This window comes from Phoxinus phoxinus (genome assembly GCF_949152265.1).
Source record: "Phoxinus phoxinus genome assembly, chromosome: 24".
Classification (NCBI taxonomy): domain Eukaryota; kingdom Metazoa; phylum Chordata; class Actinopteri; order Cypriniformes; family Leuciscidae; genus Phoxinus; species Phoxinus phoxinus.
Genome location: NC_136899.1, coordinates 8,541,551 through 8,560,109, shown reverse-complemented (window position 1 = coordinate 8,560,109; position 18,559 = coordinate 8,541,551). Strand labels below are relative to the sequence as shown.

The 18,559-nt window shown below is 37.0% G+C and overlaps 1 protein-coding gene across 1 annotated transcript in view; it reads left to right on the top strand.

Annotated features, from left to right (window-relative positions):
* The first annotated feature begins 1,329 nt into the window (after positions 1-1,329).
* tmtopsb (teleost multiple tissue opsin b) overlaps positions 1,330-18,559 on the top strand; it is a 31,745-nt gene continuing 14,515 nt past the window's right edge. The window contains exons 1-2 of the mRNA XM_079602749.1: positions 1,330-1,708; positions 7,916-8,244. Of these exons, the coding sequence (XP_079458875.1) occupies positions 1,345-1,708; positions 7,916-8,244 (693 nt within the window). The 5' untranslated portion in view covers positions 1,330-1,344. The remainder of the gene's footprint in view (positions 1,709-7,915; positions 8,245-18,559) is intronic.

The following is an 18,559-nucleotide window of genomic DNA, read 5'->3' as shown; positions in this document are numbered from 1 at the left end:
GGTGTCAGTGTTCAGCAAAGACAAAATTGGAATATTGGAAATCAATTTGTTGCCAGTATGCTTTAAAAAAATAATAATTATGCAACATAAATTGAGTAAATTATGAATAACTTAATATAGGGCCTATGTACATACATCTTTTTTCAGGAGACAGCGGATGTAGCCTTGCTGCTTCTAAGAAAAACTTATTACAATCTTAATACAATAATTTATATGTGTTTGCACATAGTACAAGATTTTATTATATTTAAACAGCATCATTTCATTGAGTTTATTTTCCTATGAGTTTCCACAGAGCACTTTCAGAGTTTATGGAGTAGAATTAAAATCTCTCTTAGCTGCTTTAATTAGGCTATACTATAATTAATGTAATTAATATTATTGTTATTTAATAAATAAAAATAAATAAATAAAAACTATTGTAACATTTTCAAAATGAACAACAAATAGGTAAAAAGTACAGTGAAGGTTGTTTTTTACCTTAAAAGTAAATGTTTATGGTGCAATCTATAGATCCATGCATATTTTGTCCAATTTAATATTTTAATATAGAATATGAATATAAAAGCAATTAATTTATATTTTACCACATAACCACATCTATTAGGTCACACGTCATATTTAAAATATATACCACAATGGATAAATAGAAAGAAAGGTTACACAACCATTAAAAAAAAAAAAAAAAAAAAAAAAATCATAAAACTGCTCATGAATCTGTAGCCTATTGTGTTTCCGCTATGAAATTTGTGAGCATTCAACAGACTTTGACCTGGCATTATCTGTTAATTATAACCTGCTTCTGACTAGTAGACTATTTTATAATGCAAGTTATGTTGTATAGCACAGAGTAAAAACAATATCATGCAGGTAACCTAAAAAGGATGGTTTTAAGTCATAATTATGAACCTGACTTTATTAAATATTTGTCAGGTTAAATCAAATAAACCAACCTCCTTATTTTCACCTTTGTACTTTTTACTGTTTATTTCACCCTTAAAGCTATAATTAGCATTTTGCATATTGGTGAATAAATATAAGGGATGGCTTTAAGGGTGAAAAATGAACGAGGAAAGAGTGGCATATTGGCATATGAAGATCGGTGGCTTGAGACGCAGACGTCAGCTAGGCGGGGGGTAATAAAAACTCCCATTCATCCCAAGGAGGGGCATAATTGGCTTGACCACATCTTGAAACCTCTATCTGTGGCAATAATGTACTTCTGCATTTAGCGTTTGGTGAACTCCAGTCCCACTGAAACAATGGGTTAGAAAACCAAGCACAGACTCTCGTTTAAAAAGCAAACTGACTAAATCCTTTACATAAGCCATAATTAATGGTGCAATGATTGAGTCCAACATGAGTCGGGGTTGCGCGTGGTGCGCTGGAGGAGGTGACGGGACCAGCGCGCATTTGGATGAGAATCATTTAGAACACACTCTGAGTCCGACGGGACACTTGGTGGTCGCGGTGTGCCTTGGATTCATCGGGACTTTCGGGTTTCTCAACAACACGCTCGTTCTCATTCTGTTCTGTCGCTACAAAGTGCTGCGCTCGCCCATGAACTATCTTCTGGTGAGCATCGCAGTCAGTGATCTGCTGGTGTGCGTCCTCGGCACTCCGTTCAGCTTCGCCGCCAGTACGCAGGGACGGTGGCTCATCGGACGCGCGGGATGCGTGTGGTATGGCTTCATAAACTCATGTCTGGGTGAGTCTGTATATGTTATAGCGATGTCAATAAACGATTAAATTAGGAATCGCGTGCAGTTGCCATAGTTTGGTACTTTGGAATCACGCGAGCCATATTAATAACGCTTTTTTTAATCGTGAAAGTGTTATTATAACGTTTGTGTAGCCTTTTAGATAGCCTAGCCTACTTCATACGACCGATGTTATAACATTCTAAATGCGTATTTTCACAACGTTGCAGAAATGTTTTAGCACATTCCCTTTGGGACACTTTGGAAACATCGCTACGACGTAGACTACGTCGTCAAAATGTTCATGTCTTGTTCAAAAACATGTTTATGTCTAACATAATAGTGTGATTAATAAAGAGAGATATGTATAAGTATATTTGTATACTTCTTCATGCTAACTTATCGTTCTGAACTCAAGTTATGTCATCATGACTAATTTGAATAACCGACAATAGCCTACCTACCAGCGTTCTAGTCGTATTATTCTTTTTAAAATCCTCCTTACCTTTAGGTAACCTATACACTTAAATGATATCTGAAAAGCAATCGTGTAATTTGCATGGTTTTAATATAAATCTTTGAAATCATTTCTCGTGAGGTAAAGCGTCTCGCTTCAGAAGCCTCCTGTCAGACTCGTGCTCGCGCTGCTAGTTTAACGGGGCTTCGCCAGGCAGACTTTGCCGCTACGCCCACTCTAGAAGTCTTTTCCATTCCAAAAGTTGCAATAATATGAATAATTGCAACTTATTAAAGTGTAATGTTTGCTGTTGTGGTAATAAACTACCCGTTGTTGGGACAGAAAGATTTCCCATTAATATTGGAAAGTTTATTGGGTAACACTTTAGAAAACTGTTCCTTAATGAATAACTACACAGGAACAAATGAGTATAGCACTATTAACATCCTAGTAACTACTATTAACTAACAAAATAACACTAATAGCGCGGTTGAATGTGGTTGTTCATTAGCTAATCAGTAACAAATTTTTTCATAGGCTACCTCCCAGAGAACTAAGCTATACAGGTTCATAATTAACATGAATAATGGATAATTTATGATAAAAGGTAATGGTAACCCACTAGTAATGACTCAAGTGTTACAACAGGAACTAATTAGGCTAAGTGAAAAAAAATGATAAATACATATTGACAGAAGTCATTGTAAGCTTTTGAGATTTTTGAAAGAAAAACAGTAGCCTAATTCCTTCCGATGGATTTGGTAACACTTTAGTCATTACTAGTGTGTGATCTTCACTTTAGAATACTGATCCAAATAATTAGTAGTTCATTTGGAAAGATGTAACACTTGAGTCTATTGAGTTACTATCCACAACTTTACAAAAACCTCAAAAGCTTATGACTTCAGTCAATATTATATCAAGCTTTTTACTGATATATACTGATCAAATTCCTTTAGAGAAGGATGTAGTAACACTTATAACTTACTAATTCGTTAATCAAAGTTTCTAGTTAATAGTACTAGAATGTTAATAGTCCGTTACTCATTTCATTTGTTCCTGTGTAGTTATTCATTAATGAAAGAACAGTATTCTAAAGTGTTACCATTTATTGCAAAGAACCAAATATAGCTAACGTCCCACCAACGTTGTTTGGTCTGTTTTTTTATTTATTTATTATTATTATTATCAATAAAATACATCATATTGATATCTAAATTTTTTGTGATTCTATCCTTTTTTTCTTGATTCTTGAAAGGTTTCTTGATTTTTTTTTCTTCTTTATAGCACAGAATCCAAAAATGAATGCAGTTGTAACATAGGCCTAAATATAGCTGCTTCATCCAACATATATATACTGTATGTTTACACATAATAGGAAAGCAGGATAACTCCCCTCGGCCCATAGATGGCAATCAGTTTAAAGGGATGTTTTCTTGTTGATAGATTAAACTCCTCTGGTTATGCTTTAGTTTATGGAACATATGTTCCACAAAAAGTGTAGTACCATATTTCTGGAAATATACCACAGACTGCAATACACTTTAGTGCTATTCCAAAGTACATGATCTGATACTATAACGTGGTGGCACGTAGTAGCCTACATTTTTGTATAGGAATGTGATTGTGAACAAGAAAAGACTCGAGTCTACACCAAAAAGAAATGCTGGAAAGTACACAAAAAAAGTTCAACCCACTAAAATTGAAAACTTGCCAAGGTTACAAACCACAGTAATAAGTTCATTGCACTTTTTCACCACTTTTAATCTATTTACTGGTGAAGAAAATGAAATTGGAACTATTAAATGAGTTGAAAACTCATTAAATAAGTAGAAATGACAAATAATTGGAAACAAAGATTATGAAAACATTGTACAGTGTACTGTTGAAAAGACCCATACGTCTCCATAATTGGAATAAACACACCAGGGCAGAGGTGTATTCCTCTCCTGATTGGGGTTTAGCAATCGACCTGAAGGTGTGGAGAACTGTTTTCAGGGAAAAGAGATGTGTGCTGTCCTGTACTTGACCCATAACACAGGCTCTGATGGGGCAGAGATGAGTGTAGTATTTCCAGTCAGTAGAATAGCTGTTTTGTAGTTAATTAACAGGTGTCACTTTTCTCATGCCAGCTCCCCTTAAGATCGAATTGGTCTGTATTACATGACAACAAATTTTTACATCAGTGCTTAGAAGTACAACCTAGTTGGTAATTAAAGAATATTGTTGATTCATTGTAATTGTCAAACCCTAAGTGACCGGTCAGGGACCTCGGCTAAACAAAGCAGAATGAATCGGCATTGGTTCGATGAAACTGTGCTTATGGGAGAACTAAGTGTGCTTTTTATGGAGAAAAGCTCTGTAATCAGTTCCACTCCTTGAAAGCCTGATGACAAATGCCTCTCATTGCTTTGAAAAGGCTCATTACTCGCTTTCTTGATTAGCTTTCATCAGGAACCACCATGCATATATGATTTAAGTTGCTTTTTTACTCGTTAACAATGTCTAATGCCATAATGATGTTAAGTTTAAGCAGCGGACTATACGTTTCTTTCTCTGATTATCTACCTTGAATAAATTACACTAACAATGCTAATACTTGTATAAGAAATATCAGCCTTTATTCTTTGAATCATCAAGCACATTGTCAGGCTCATGAAGACATAGCTTTATCCAGATGTATCGGTGTCGTACACACACCTACCAGGCGGGGAAATATGACTATTAACAATCAAAATGTTCTCGATATATATATATTTTTTCAGGCGTATAGTTTAAATATTCAAGCTAATAGTCTCTTTGAATAATTTTTGAGCGAAGGTCTTTCTAAAAAGCTCTTCATGATGAAGTTGGCTGGATTTTGAGATAATTTTCATGAAATGATCTCCCAAAGAGTTTGCGCAAGAGACGGGAAACATAAGCACATTGCAAGTTTTTACTTTTTCTGCTTAACATAGTTTGGTGAACTCTGCAAATTCACACAACAACAACAACAAACCTAAATGCCACAAATTGACCACTTGGCTGATAAAAAAAAAAAAAAAATGGTAGAGTCCTTATTTCTTTGCTTAATCAAGCCTTAATTAAGCCACTCGTTTGAATAATTAATATGGTAGGGTTACAACTTCTGACACTTTGTTATTATAATCCTGTATTTGTTTGCTACAAATTAAAGTCGTTTCATAAATCATGCACTGAATTGAGTCTGTAGCCTACTCTGTAAAACTGTTTTGTTATTGTTTGTTGCTGGGTATCAAACTTGGTATCGAAGTACCGGCACATTTGACACCTTTACTTTGCACTATTATACATTTGGCTTGATCGTGAGACACTCCCTTGCGCGTTACCAAGAGACCCTGCAGTTAGTCACATCTCAAATGAGTGTGAACACCTGCTCTTCACAGTTAAAATGGCAGTGACATGATAGCTGCCTTCAGTTTCAGGTGAGATAATTTAAGATCCACCTGAGTTTTTTGGCTTTGCCAGCACAAATGTCAGTACACTATACAATGTCAGAGGAGGAGTGCACAATTCCCCCCACTAAAGCAGGTTATCTGAAGAGGAACTCGATAAGATGAGACAAATAATACTTTGTCGTAGTAGAAGATCTGGTTCTTATTATTTATGGCACTGTAAAAATCTCTGAATTGTACAGTAGCCTACAATAAAAAAGGCAGATGTGGTTGCCAGGCCTTTACTGTAACAAAATATTGTTGCAACAATTTAAGTTTAACTTAAATTTACAGTAAAATAAATGTATATTTAATTACCTGAAATAATGTTTATATATCAAATTACAAAAATTACCTTTTTACTTTTGAGAGAAACTGACAACCAAAAGAAAAGAAAAATGAATCAAAGTTCATTACAAATAACTTTTCCATAAGCTGAGGTAAATACAAATACTGTATATAGAAGGCACAACGTGTAATACACACAAAAACAAAACACCATTATGGAAACACACAACACTAAAATAATGCAAGTTATGCAACAAACAAACATTAATTTCACAACTTAGGATTTAGTATAAAACCCTTATGTACATAGCTGATAAGAAAAAGCTAAGAATACATTTATTTGAAATGTGAAGTGTAACAGAGAATTCTGAACACTTCACAGAATTTTTCTAAGAAAAAATGTAAGGTTTTTCACAAGATGTAAAATAAGTATTTGATGTCTCTAGAGTGTGTTTGCGAAGTTTTAACTCAAAATACCCCACAGATATTTTTATATAGCATGTTAAAATTGTCCCTTTTTTAGGGTGAGCAAAAACACTTGTGTCTGTTCCTTTAAATGTAAATGAGCTGCTGCTCCCGGCACAGGGGGCGGAGCTTCAAGAGCTTGTGTCCTTTTACCTCACACAGACACGCACTGAAAATTTCAAAAACTTTTAGCCTTTTATGTTCAAACCGGAGTTGGACAATGATGGAGGGACTCAAGAAGAAGTGACAACATGTAGACAACATTTCTGAATGGTTAGTTGATGAATTTATGTAGCTGATGTGTAGTCATTGATTAGCATATTCTGTCATGATAATCTATAAATCGTGTTCAGGGGGCGGGGTTTATGTAAATTTTTTAATTGGTGATGTCACTAACCTGGGAGGAATGTTGTGTAGTCCCTACCAGCCGTTTGTTGTAGTCCTTAAAAAGCAATTTCTTTAAAAGCAAATATCTCCCTTTGCTTTGAACTTTGAGCGTCGTAACTTTGCAGATGTTGTTTATGCTCAAACAGCAGCATTACACACTAACTAAAGTTAGAAAAGTGAAATCATAATCAACCACCCCTTTAAGGTGAGCCGTTGTTTTTCACTTCCAAAAACTACATTAATAGTAGTTTACTATAAAAAAAGGTCCAGAAAAAAACAGTTTTTCACTTGTAAAGGGAACTTAACAGCTTCTTTTTTTTTACAGTCTTTTACTGTTAAAATTACAATAGTTTATATATATATATATATATATATATATATATATATATATATATATATATATATATATAGTTTTTAAAAAGCTAGATGCAAAACAGGTGCACTGAAAAAAAAGTTGTATGATTTACTTTCTGTCACATGTCAGTGCATGTTTGGACTTTCAGTTTGTGTTTTGATTGGTTCCTGTTTTCCTTTGTTCTTTTCCCACCACTCCTTCATTTCTATGGTTACTATCATTATGAGTTCATTTGTCCCAGCCGTGTATGATTAATTATCTCGGTTCTGTTTGCTATTTAAAATGCACCCTTTCTTTCAGTCTTTGTCTGATCTCTGTTGCGTTTATGTGTGTTTTCCCTGCCTCTCAGCTTCTTCTAGATTACTATTATTAAAGTTTTAAGTTTGTATCTATAAGTCTGTTCCTGAGGAAACCACAGTGTGACACTTTGAAACAATTTTAACCAAATTTCTCAAATGATTACAAAGAAAGAAAATTAACAAATTAAATTAAATTTCTATTATTTGAGACTGACATAGTATTTTTTTGTAAAACAATCCAACAATCTGTTTTATTTACAGCTTCGAAAAAAGTTTTTTCACGGTGTAGATGCAGTGCATCTAAATTCAAATTTTTCCTGTTAAGCAAGGTAAACCAACAGCATTGAGCTTGATGTATATTTGCAGTGCATGCGATAAATCTGCAGATTTTGGCCTTTTACTTGATGTAAACAAACCCTCAAAGCCAATAATGATCTGTAAGCAACCCAGGACCACAGCTATTACTCATAACAGAGCGTTGTGTTGTCTGTATCTCTCTTCTGTTTGTACAGGCGTTGTGTCTCTAATCTCGCTGGCGGTGCTCTCTTACGAGCGCTATTGCACCATGATGGGGGCTACGCAAGCCGACTCTACTAATTACAGAAAGGTGGCCATGGGTATTGCCTTCTCCTGGATATATTCCATGGTTTGGACTCTTCCACCACTGTTTGGATGGAGCTGCTACGGTCCGGAGGGTCCCGGCACCACATGCAGTGTCAACTGGGCCGCCAGGACGGCCAACAACGTGTCTTACATTGTCTGTCTGTTTTTCTTCTGCCTTATTCTCCCTTTTATCGTGATTGTCTACAGCTATGGAAGACTCCTCCAGGCTATCACACAGGTAGGTGTCAAAACTATTACGTCTACCACAGCTGATGAGTTATTGGTTTCAAAGAAGCTTTCTGCCTAGAGTTACAGTCCATTATGTGATTTGTATAGAGACTTAAAGTATTGATTTAAGTGCTTTTCTCACACTTAACTTTGAGTAATACCATTGTTTTCACTATATCTCCGCATTTAAATGCTAAATGATAGAGAAAGACAAAGAGGAAACTCCCATGAGACAAAATATTTGAAAACAAAACGAAGAAGCGTTAGTACTGTTAATAGTTTCTGTAGTGTAAGTGTACACTACCGTTCAGAAGTTTGGGGGTCAGTATTTTAAATTAATACTTTTATTCAGCAAGGACACATTAAACTGATCAAATGTGATAGTAAAAATGTTTACAAAATTATAAAAGGTTTCTATTTCAAATAATTGCTGTTCTTTTGAAATTCCCATTTAACAAAGAATCCTAACCAATGTATCAAGGTTAAGCAGCACAACTGTTTTCAACAGTGATAATAATAAGAGATGTTTATTGGGAAGCAAATCAGCATATTAGAATGATTTCTAAAGGATCATGTGACGGAAGACTGGAGTAATGATGCTGAAAATTCAGCTTTTGCCATCACAGGAATACACTATGCCAGATCAAGTTAGTATCGTACAGAACTCAGCACTCAGATTCGGGCTGCAAGATAGGGAATTACACTATACAAATTGCATTCAGCATTCATTTTAAGAGCGTTTTTGCACTGTTACATGATTTAGATCATTCCTTTAGTGAAGCATTTTCTTAATGCAAACAGCATGTGCAAATAAGCAATTCAGAATTCATGAATTTCCCCCAACTACAAGCAACAAAAATGTGGATCAGGGCATCTGCTTTCATATTTTATCATGAAGTAATACATCATATTGTATTGAAATGTGTTATACAATTGCAGGGAAAACAAAATGTTCTCTCTTGTGTGGAAAACTCCTTTACATGACTTCAAGTTCAATTAGAGTAATATTCATAAATTGTTATGAGTTTTCACAATGACCTTTTTGCACCATTAATTGACAAAACCACTCAGCAGGCCTCTCGACCTGTGGTTTGAATTAAAAACAGTTTGAGTATTTCAGCTCGCGGCAGTTTCCTGTCTGTGTTTCCTATCATTTCCAATTTATCAGAGGAAGCCAGATTAATTCATTGTCGACCGCTCGACAGGAAATGTCCTGTTGTCCGGTGATCAACAGTCCGTCAGCAACAATTGACAATTATTCTCAATGCTTAGTGTGAAACTTCTTGAATGCAAATTAAACGCCATATTACGTCGGGCACAGAGCAAATCGTGTCCAAATTTGCATGAAGATGGGAAGAAAATAACATTTCAATTGAGAAGTTTTTATTTGATTACCCAGAGTGGCCCAATTTTCTGAAGTAAACACAAAACAAGTGCTCTCAAAGCTCCCACAATTCCTTTCCTTCCTTCCTCGCCGAGTGGTTTAGCTAACAGAGGCCACCAGCTGCTTACATCAAATGCACTGACTCAACAAAATGCTTTGATTTGCAGCTGAATTACGTTTCAAAAGCAACAATGAATGAAAAATCTCTGCGTCTAAATGGAGTACAATGTACGAAATGGGTGTTTCAGCACTTTTAATATGCTGTGATGTTCTGAGAGAGTTTGGAAATTAAAACATTCATGTTTATGTAAATTAGCCCTGTCTAAAATGGGCCATTGATGCTTTGAGAACTGGAAGCGTCACCTTTTCGTTTCACTTCATTCAACAGAAACTCAAACCGCTCAGCTTGTGTCATCGCATTAACATAAGCACTTTCATAGAGGTTATTTTCCCGTGCGAAAACTCTGCTGAATCTCATTTTGGTCTGAATGTCTTCTGTAGATTCATGCACTGTATAGCCTATGTGAAGCCACGGTTATACCGTGTTGCATCACAGTACTGTATTTAGGTCAAGACTTATCGCCAGACATCAGTGGTGTGATCTAACCTCAGAGGTGAAAAGACTTTGCTTCTCTGACAGATACATGCTTGTGAGAGCAGATAACTTTGAGCCTGGGCTTGTGTTGATAGATGCAGGAACAAAGGGAGGTCTCTCCTTAAGCCTGAGCGGAAATCATTTCCAATTAACGAGTTACTATCTCAAAAGGGCAGAAAGGGAAACGAACCTTTAGAATGGGTACCTCACAGGGCTTATAACCTTGCAGTCTCCTTTTATTTTGGATACTTTATTCATCAAAGAATCCTGAAAAAAAATCTGTCACAGTTTCTACAAAAATTTCTTCAACATTGACAATAATAAGAAATGTTTCTTGAGCGGCAAGTCAGCATATTAGAATGATTTCTGAAGATTGGATTAAAGATTCTGGAAATTCAGCTTCTTTGCCATTACAGGAACAAAATTACATTTGAAAAATGTATTAAAATAAATAAATAAACCAAATTTAACCAAATTTGTTATAAAATGAACAATAAACTCCTAATTAATGCTTAATAATAGTAAGGTAGTTGTTAAGTTTAGGAATTGGGTAGGATTAAAGGATTAGTTTGCTTTCAAAAAAAAAAGTGCTGATAATTTACTCACCCCGATGTCATCCAAGATGTCCATGTCTTTCTTTATTCAGTCGAAAAGAAATTAAGGTTTTTGAGGAAAACATTCAAGGATTTTTCTCCATTTAATGGACTTTAAAGGCAACCAAATATTCCAATGGTCAAAGAAGCTTCAAATGTCTTTTTCAATGCAGCTTCAAAGCCTCGACACGATCCCAGTCGAGATAAGGGTCTTGTATATACTGGGTCTTGGGTCTTGTATATAAGCTGTATATACTGTAACAATTTGTGCACACTTCCTCACTAACCAGGGGCTGGTTGCATAAACTGCTTAGACTAGCCTTACAAGTTTTTTTTTCTTCTTCAAGACTGTTCAAAGCTATTTTAAATCAGTTACATGAAAATGTAGATTGGTCTAATTTGAATACAAAAAGAAAGACTGATTGGCCGTAACTAATCGCTAGTTTGTCAGACTAGTTCTTAAGGCATGGTCTTAACTTGGCGGCTACGTTTACGGAACTGGCCTCGGGGATCCAATTGCGCCATTAGTCCCTTTGCAGCAACCCAGGGTTAAGTGCTTAAGTGCTCAAGATTTGCAGTTTGAAGTCACCTCTACATGACATTTAACTTCATACCTCCATTCAAGTTTTTGAGGGTTATTTACAGTAGGTCTATAAATAGGCTAGACCATTACTAACGACATTGCCAACAGTATATAACAGTCTATATGATTCATGTAGATGCTTAGAGAGCGGCATTATGACACCTCACACGAAATCATTTGCATAATGGTGTCCTGAAGATGATAAAATCATTGAATTTGATCAAATGCATTTTTCCTTATCCGCTGCCTGCAATTTATTTAGATGTCATTTAATGCAAGGCAATTATAGGCCAATCGTAGCATGAGATCAGATAACTAGAGTGTCGTCTCCACTGTATAAGAGTGATTGTAGCTCCACACTGATGGTATTGAACCACAGGCGCAGAGACAGAGTCTTTTAGACAATTAGCACCCCGTGTGTTTATTCGAGATGTGACTCTGACCGCTCGATGCGGTGGAGTCCTAGGGGGACAGGTGTCAAATATATTCACCCTCCACTCTGATAAATCTCAAAGGGGGTGATAAAAAATGCCACATGATGTTATATTACACATAGTTACCAGCTCTTCGATTAAGCTAAAAGCTCTTTTTAATCGCATGCATCACAAGCAATCAATTGGATAATGATTCAGGTACATTTACGATCAATAACACCACAAACCACCTTTCAGGCTTTTATTACAACATGCACTCTTAAAACCACCATGAAATCAAAATTGAATATTCCTATTTTTCTTTATTGAATGTTGCAGCATTTATTATAAATGTCAACAGCCTTTCACTCACATGAAATCACAGCAATTACAAACTAACAAAGATCCAATCAATTCCTGATGGACGAAATCAAGTCCCGGCCTACATTTTTACTTGTCCGAGAAGTCGTTTCACTTGGACGTACGTCACAACAAGGAAGAAAAGGCTATCGCAACTTCCGTGCTATGGCGCCTTTATTGGTGTCTATGGTTCTATGAAGAACCTTTAACATCGACGGAACCTTACAAAACGTTATTTAGAAAAAAATTTCTTTCTTCATTCCTTCTTTAAATTAAGAAAAAATGGTTAGTTTAAGAACTGTTCACTAAAAGATTCTTTAGGTAACCTAAAATGTTTTTTTCTATAAATTTTCTGTCCCTTTTTGGAAACTTTATTTTTAAGAGTCTAGGGTGGAAACTGTGACAGTCTGAATGTCACCTACAGTAAGTACACCTACAGGCTTTGTCCCTCCGTCCCCCAGAAAGTGTCACATTGTTATATAAGTTTGAATGAAGATGTGACAGTTGCGAATTCACAGTGCATGGAGCACATAGTAACCCTCCCAGCTCCTATCGCTCCACTCAGCCGTTGACTAACCCATCCAAAATGTCACCCGGTAGGGGGCCGAGCGCCTTCCCAAAGAACAGCCTCATTTGCTCGGACACGGCCTGTCTCTTTCTGTAAACTCACACTGCGGGTGAAAAAGGAGCATGCTGGGGAAACGTAGGGAGAAAAACCCAGCAGATTTGCCACGCTCGTTTTTTCCATCCTTCGAGACAGAACTGTCCGTTCGCACAGAGACAGGCTAGACAGAACGAGAGACAAAGAGAGAGAGAAACCAAGTTCACATCTGCTATAGGTCACATTGCCATCGCTGAAAAGTGTTGACCTCAGGTGAGGTTTGAAGAATGAAATTTTGCAGATGAATCGTTTTGATTTAATTGAATAGGTTTGGATTTGAAGGCTGCATGGGGTTGAATGGTTTTCGTCAGAGTTTACTGCTTGCTCCCAGCTCTTTCTAACTTCTCAAATTGCATTTCTTTAAAGGGATAGTTCACCTTAAAATGAAAATTATGTCATTTACTCTGGCTTTCTTTCTTTGGCAGAACAACATTTCAACTGCTTTTGCCCATATAATGAACATCAAAGTGGAACTGTGTTGGGCCCCATTGATTGTTAATGTATCGGCATATAACATTGAGATTGTTCAAAATATATTTTGTGTTCCAAAGAATAAAGAAAGTCGTACACATTTGGAATGACATGAGGGTGAGTAAATGATGAGCTGTATATAAGTATTACCTATTTTGTATTATTTGTTTTGAAGTTGAGCCTGACGACTTGCAACTTAATTAGTCTGCTATTTACAGTGCAGTCCCTCTTAATTGGGAGCCTTCAAATGACATCGGCAATGAAGTTAAAGTCTTTTTGGAGAATTGGTAGACTAAGTGGCCATATGTTGTAAAAGCAGTTATTCTTTAATGAACTTCAAGGACCAATGATATTAACAGAGGTGTCTAGTCCCGCTACTGGAAGGGAACCATCCTGCAGAGTTTAACTCCATTCCTAATTAAACACAGCTGAACACGGTTAAAAAAAAAAAAAGATAGTTTTTCAGATAGTTGTCAAGGAAATATTTCTCATTTACTTTAACTTGATGTAGGCCTACTAAAATAACTAAAACTAAATAAAATAAAAACTATACAAAATGCTAACATTTTACAATAAGGTTCCATTTGTTAACATTAGTTAACTAACTTAAAAATACTTCTGAAAAACATTTATTACTCTTAGTTAATGTTAATTTCAATATTTACTAATGCATTATTAAAATCAAAAGTTATATATTTTAATAGTATTTAATGAACCTGAGCTAATATGAACTAACAATAAACTGTTGTATTTAACGTTAAGAAAAATGAATAAAAATAGTAACAAATGTAGGTCATTGTTTGTTAATGTTAGCATTCACTAATGTGAACAAATGTGTGTTCATAAAAAGTGTAAATAAAAATAACAAAATAACAAAAATGTACTCTCAAAAATGCTGGGTTGTTTTAACCCAACTCTGTGTCAAATATGGACAAACCCAACCATTGGGTTTAAAATTTTCATTAAAAAATTTAAACCAATAGTGTTTGTCCATATTTGACCCAAACATGGGTTGAAATAACCCATCATTTTTTAAAGGGGAAAATATAAATCTTCAAACTATTATTAAAATCTATAATGATATCTCATTGACACAAAAATAACACTGAAACCAACTAATCAAAGTCTTCAGTAATACTGGAAACTTCCATGCAAGTTTGTTGAGGAAGGTTGTAGCTAAACTCTGCAGGACAAATGTCCCCCCTCAGGAGCAGAATTGGACACCCCTGCTCTTAGCTAGCCATCTCTCTCCCAGTCTTTCCTCATCTTCTGTTTCATTTCAGACTGAACAGACAGCCCTCAGGTTGTCAGATAATTCACCAAATCTCTGTTGTCACATGTCTTTATTATATCCGCTGCTGAAATCCTACTCTGCAGTCCTGAAAGAGATTATTATGAGGCAATTCTGAAAATGTGCTGCACTGTCATATTCTGTCTTGTACTATTTAGAGCAGTGTTTTTTTGTTTTGTTTTTGTGGTTGGGCGAATGTTGCAGATGTTCTAATGTGGATAGGGTCCTTCAGGAATGGGTTAGAGGGGAGGGGCTTCTGCAAACCTAATCCAGAAATCAGGTAATGTGCTGTGTTCTGGGTAAGTTTACTCAGAGTAAGCGGATAACGTGAGGTAACTTTCAGGGTATGTAGCCATAGCAATACTCTGAACATAACTCTGGAGCAGTTTAGTTTACTTCAGAGGTATTCAGCATATATTCTCATTTTAAACATTGTAGATCTTTTTTTTCTTTCTTTTTTTGGCAGCAGGACGTTTTCTATATAATATATTTCTATAAAAATACATAGACTATGTGATACATCTTACCTTACATGAAATGTGGAAGTAAAATGTCTAAATTAACTTTTACAGCCATATTATCTTTGCAAACACTGTTTGTTTGATGAATGATTACACTAAAATAAAACTATTTAATTCTTGTTCACGTAATAAAAAAACTGATTAAAGATAAAAGATTAAAAGATAAGATTAAAAAATGATTGCACAACTGCCCCATAGGTGGCGATATGCACTGAGAATGTAAATCGGCATTAAAAAATAATAATTATGGATCCAGACGGTGCACTTCTTTTTTTACACCTATGGGTGTATGGCACATAGATGGCCTTGGGACTGAGAAAACATACTGGGGGTGCAGCGTTTACCTCTTATGAAAAATATGGACCATTTTTATATTTTGCTCAAAGTAATAATCAAGCAACGTACGTAATCTAATTAATCAAAACTCTCATGAGGACAAAACAAAGGTGAATTTCAAAGTCTTCCCTTGCCACCTCTAAATAATTTACCAAATTAGAACATTGTTTATTATGAAATTCTCTTAATATGCTGATAAATAATGCTTATATGGGAAAAAATAAAAAAAACGTTGTAACACTGTTGTGGTCGTTGAAGGCACAAGACGAAGATGTGGGTAACAACAGTCTTTATTGAAACTAACTCAGGCAGGACAGACACAACCACGTTCAACATGAACGAGAACCGAAACGGGACTGAACAGAACAGGGAGTATAAATACACAGGAGGAAATGAGGAAACTGCCTAGACACAGGTGGAGAACGGTAAACTAATCGGGGACGGGGACTAAAGAGAACAGGCGTGGAGCTGGTGACGGATGGTGATGAGGAGTCGGTGGAATTGTCGATCATGGTGGAGCTGACGGTGGGAGGAACCAGGGGGGAGTCTTGACAGAAGGGGGCGGACGAAACCCTGGGATCGATGGATGGAGGCGAGTGGCGGAAGAACTGGTGGAGCAGAGAGGCTGATGGACCGGGGCGACATCGTAGGCTTGGAGGGCTGAAGCTGAGCCGCTGACTCGCTGGACTGAGGCGGTGACGAGGACTTGGATGACCGGGATGACGCTGGAGCGAGTGAGGAATACAGGGAGGTTGGAGGAAGGGAGGAGTTTGATGAAGCTGTAGGGGTGCAGGGTGTAGAAGCAGCCGGAATCCCGAAAGTCCGATGCGGAAGCTGGGCGTCGACCACCGGGGGCTGAACTGGAGAGACGAGGGAGCCCAGCAGAGCTACCGGGTAGACTGGCCGCAGAGTCGATGGTGGCGGGCTGACAGGCAGAGGTGGAGATATGGGCCCGGAGGCCCTAGGTGCAGCTGGGGGCTCGGCCTCTCCCCAAGCTGGTGGAGGGGAAGCCCGAGGCACAGAGGATGAGCCGCACGGAGGCAGTGAGCAAATCTCAGGTGCTGTGAGCAAATCACTCCGCCCAAGTAGCAGCGCGTCGCCTTCTGAGAATATAGTTCCCAGTATATACGGTTAGAAGATGGCTGTGTCTCATGTGACCTTGTTATTTGTACACCCTGTGACTATACAAATCAAAACATGTAAATGGGAAAATGTTGGCGTTATTTTGTCACTTATTGGGAGCAGTATGCTAGTTGGAGCCGTTTACCACAGTCTTTGTGCTAAGCTAGGCTAGCGGTGGGTGCGTTAAAATGAGTTACGGCAAGCACAGAGATGAAAAGGGTATGGACTTATCTAACTCTGAGGGATACGGTGAATAAGCTAAAGTCCCAAAAAGTTGGTGTGTTCCTTTAAAGATTAATTTCTCAGGACTGATCACACACAAGTAGCTGTCCAATTGAAACAGTTGTACAGTTTAAATTAAAAGGATAAAATGTGACTCATTCATTTATAATGCATTCATGCTTTTCTTATTGGCTTATCTCTCTCATGAAACTCCTGCACAGACTTTATCATTTCCATTTGATTGAGTTTTATAACAGTCTATAATTAGTGGACACTGAATTTAATCAAAATGTTATGACAAATAGAGTGATATAATTACACTCAGAAAATTTGATTTGTGGGGGTGGGAGGAGCGTTTGTATTGCTGAACACACACTCAACCCCGTCACCAGTTTACATGAGGACAGAGTCCGCCAAAATGAGTTCATCACATTCACGTCTGCACTCTGTTCTGTTTACCAAAAGACATTGATTTATGTATGCTGTACTAGCAACTGGCTGCTTAAAAATAGAGGGAGAGCAAGAATGATAAAGAAAGAGAGGCACAGAGCAACACACTCTCCTGGGAGCTTTTTAAGCAGCTGTACTCACAACTGGTCTGCCCACCTGTCAGACAAAAGATTTAATGATCTAGTCCACTGTATTTGTTTAGTGCGAGTGACGACGGATCAGGTTATGCCCCAAATCAATCAGGAGAGGATCCTCAGGCCCTATTTTACTGAAATGGGTTGGTCTAGAATGTTTTATCTGTCCTTCTCCCTTGTCACTCTACTCCTACTCCTCATACATATACACTGTAGTACCGACCGTCACCCTTTTCTCTCTCGCTGGCTGACACTTTCTTCAAGTCTGTTTTTGACTTTGCTTTGTGCTTCTCACTCACTGCTCCATCTGTCACCCCAGCCATCCATCTTTCAACTATCAACTCTCTTTCTCTACTTATTTCCCCCCCCCCACACACTTTTTTAGTTTCTTTTTTTAGTTCCTAATGTCCTTCATTACTCAAGAATAATTATTTTAATTAGATCTAGTGCTTTAGGGTCTGTCTATCTATCTATCTATCTATCTATCTATCTATCTATCTGTCTATATATCTATCTATCTGTCTATCTGTCTGTCTGTCTGTCTATCTATCTATGTCTGTCTATCTATCTATCTATCTATCTATCTATCTATCTATCTATCTATCTATCTATCTGTCTGTCTGTCTGTCTGTCTGTCTGTCTGTCTGTCTGTCTGTCTGTCTTTCTATCTATCTGCCCCTTTGTTTGTCCACCCATCCATCCATCCATCTTTTATTATTTTAATGGTGTAAAATGTAGAGCTCGGGGATGCACAAGAACATATGAGTGGAATGGTGCTGATGTCATAAATGTCAGAGTTTTATTAACAAATAAAAATGTCCTATTATAGGCTTTAATGGTTAAGAGGCCCAGAGGGAATCTGGGGATTATTTTCTGCGTTGATTTATGGGGAAATCTGCCGAAGGGATTTAAGCATGGGAAAATGTGTTAATCGGAGCTGAGAGTATTGGAAGCTGAAAACACAATTAAATTAGCCCAAATATTTAATCATTGAGCATGAAAGAGTTGGGGGATGTGTAGAACTTGGTGAATGAAGGTTGTTCCAGTTCTGTGGAAATCTTCGGTGGGTGCAGATTGTGCCCACTGCTTACAACTGTTCTATCGCCAGATTATTGTTCTTTTTATTGAATGATTACGTACAGTTGAGTCATCAAACAGATCAGTCTGTTTTCATAATTGATATATGGAG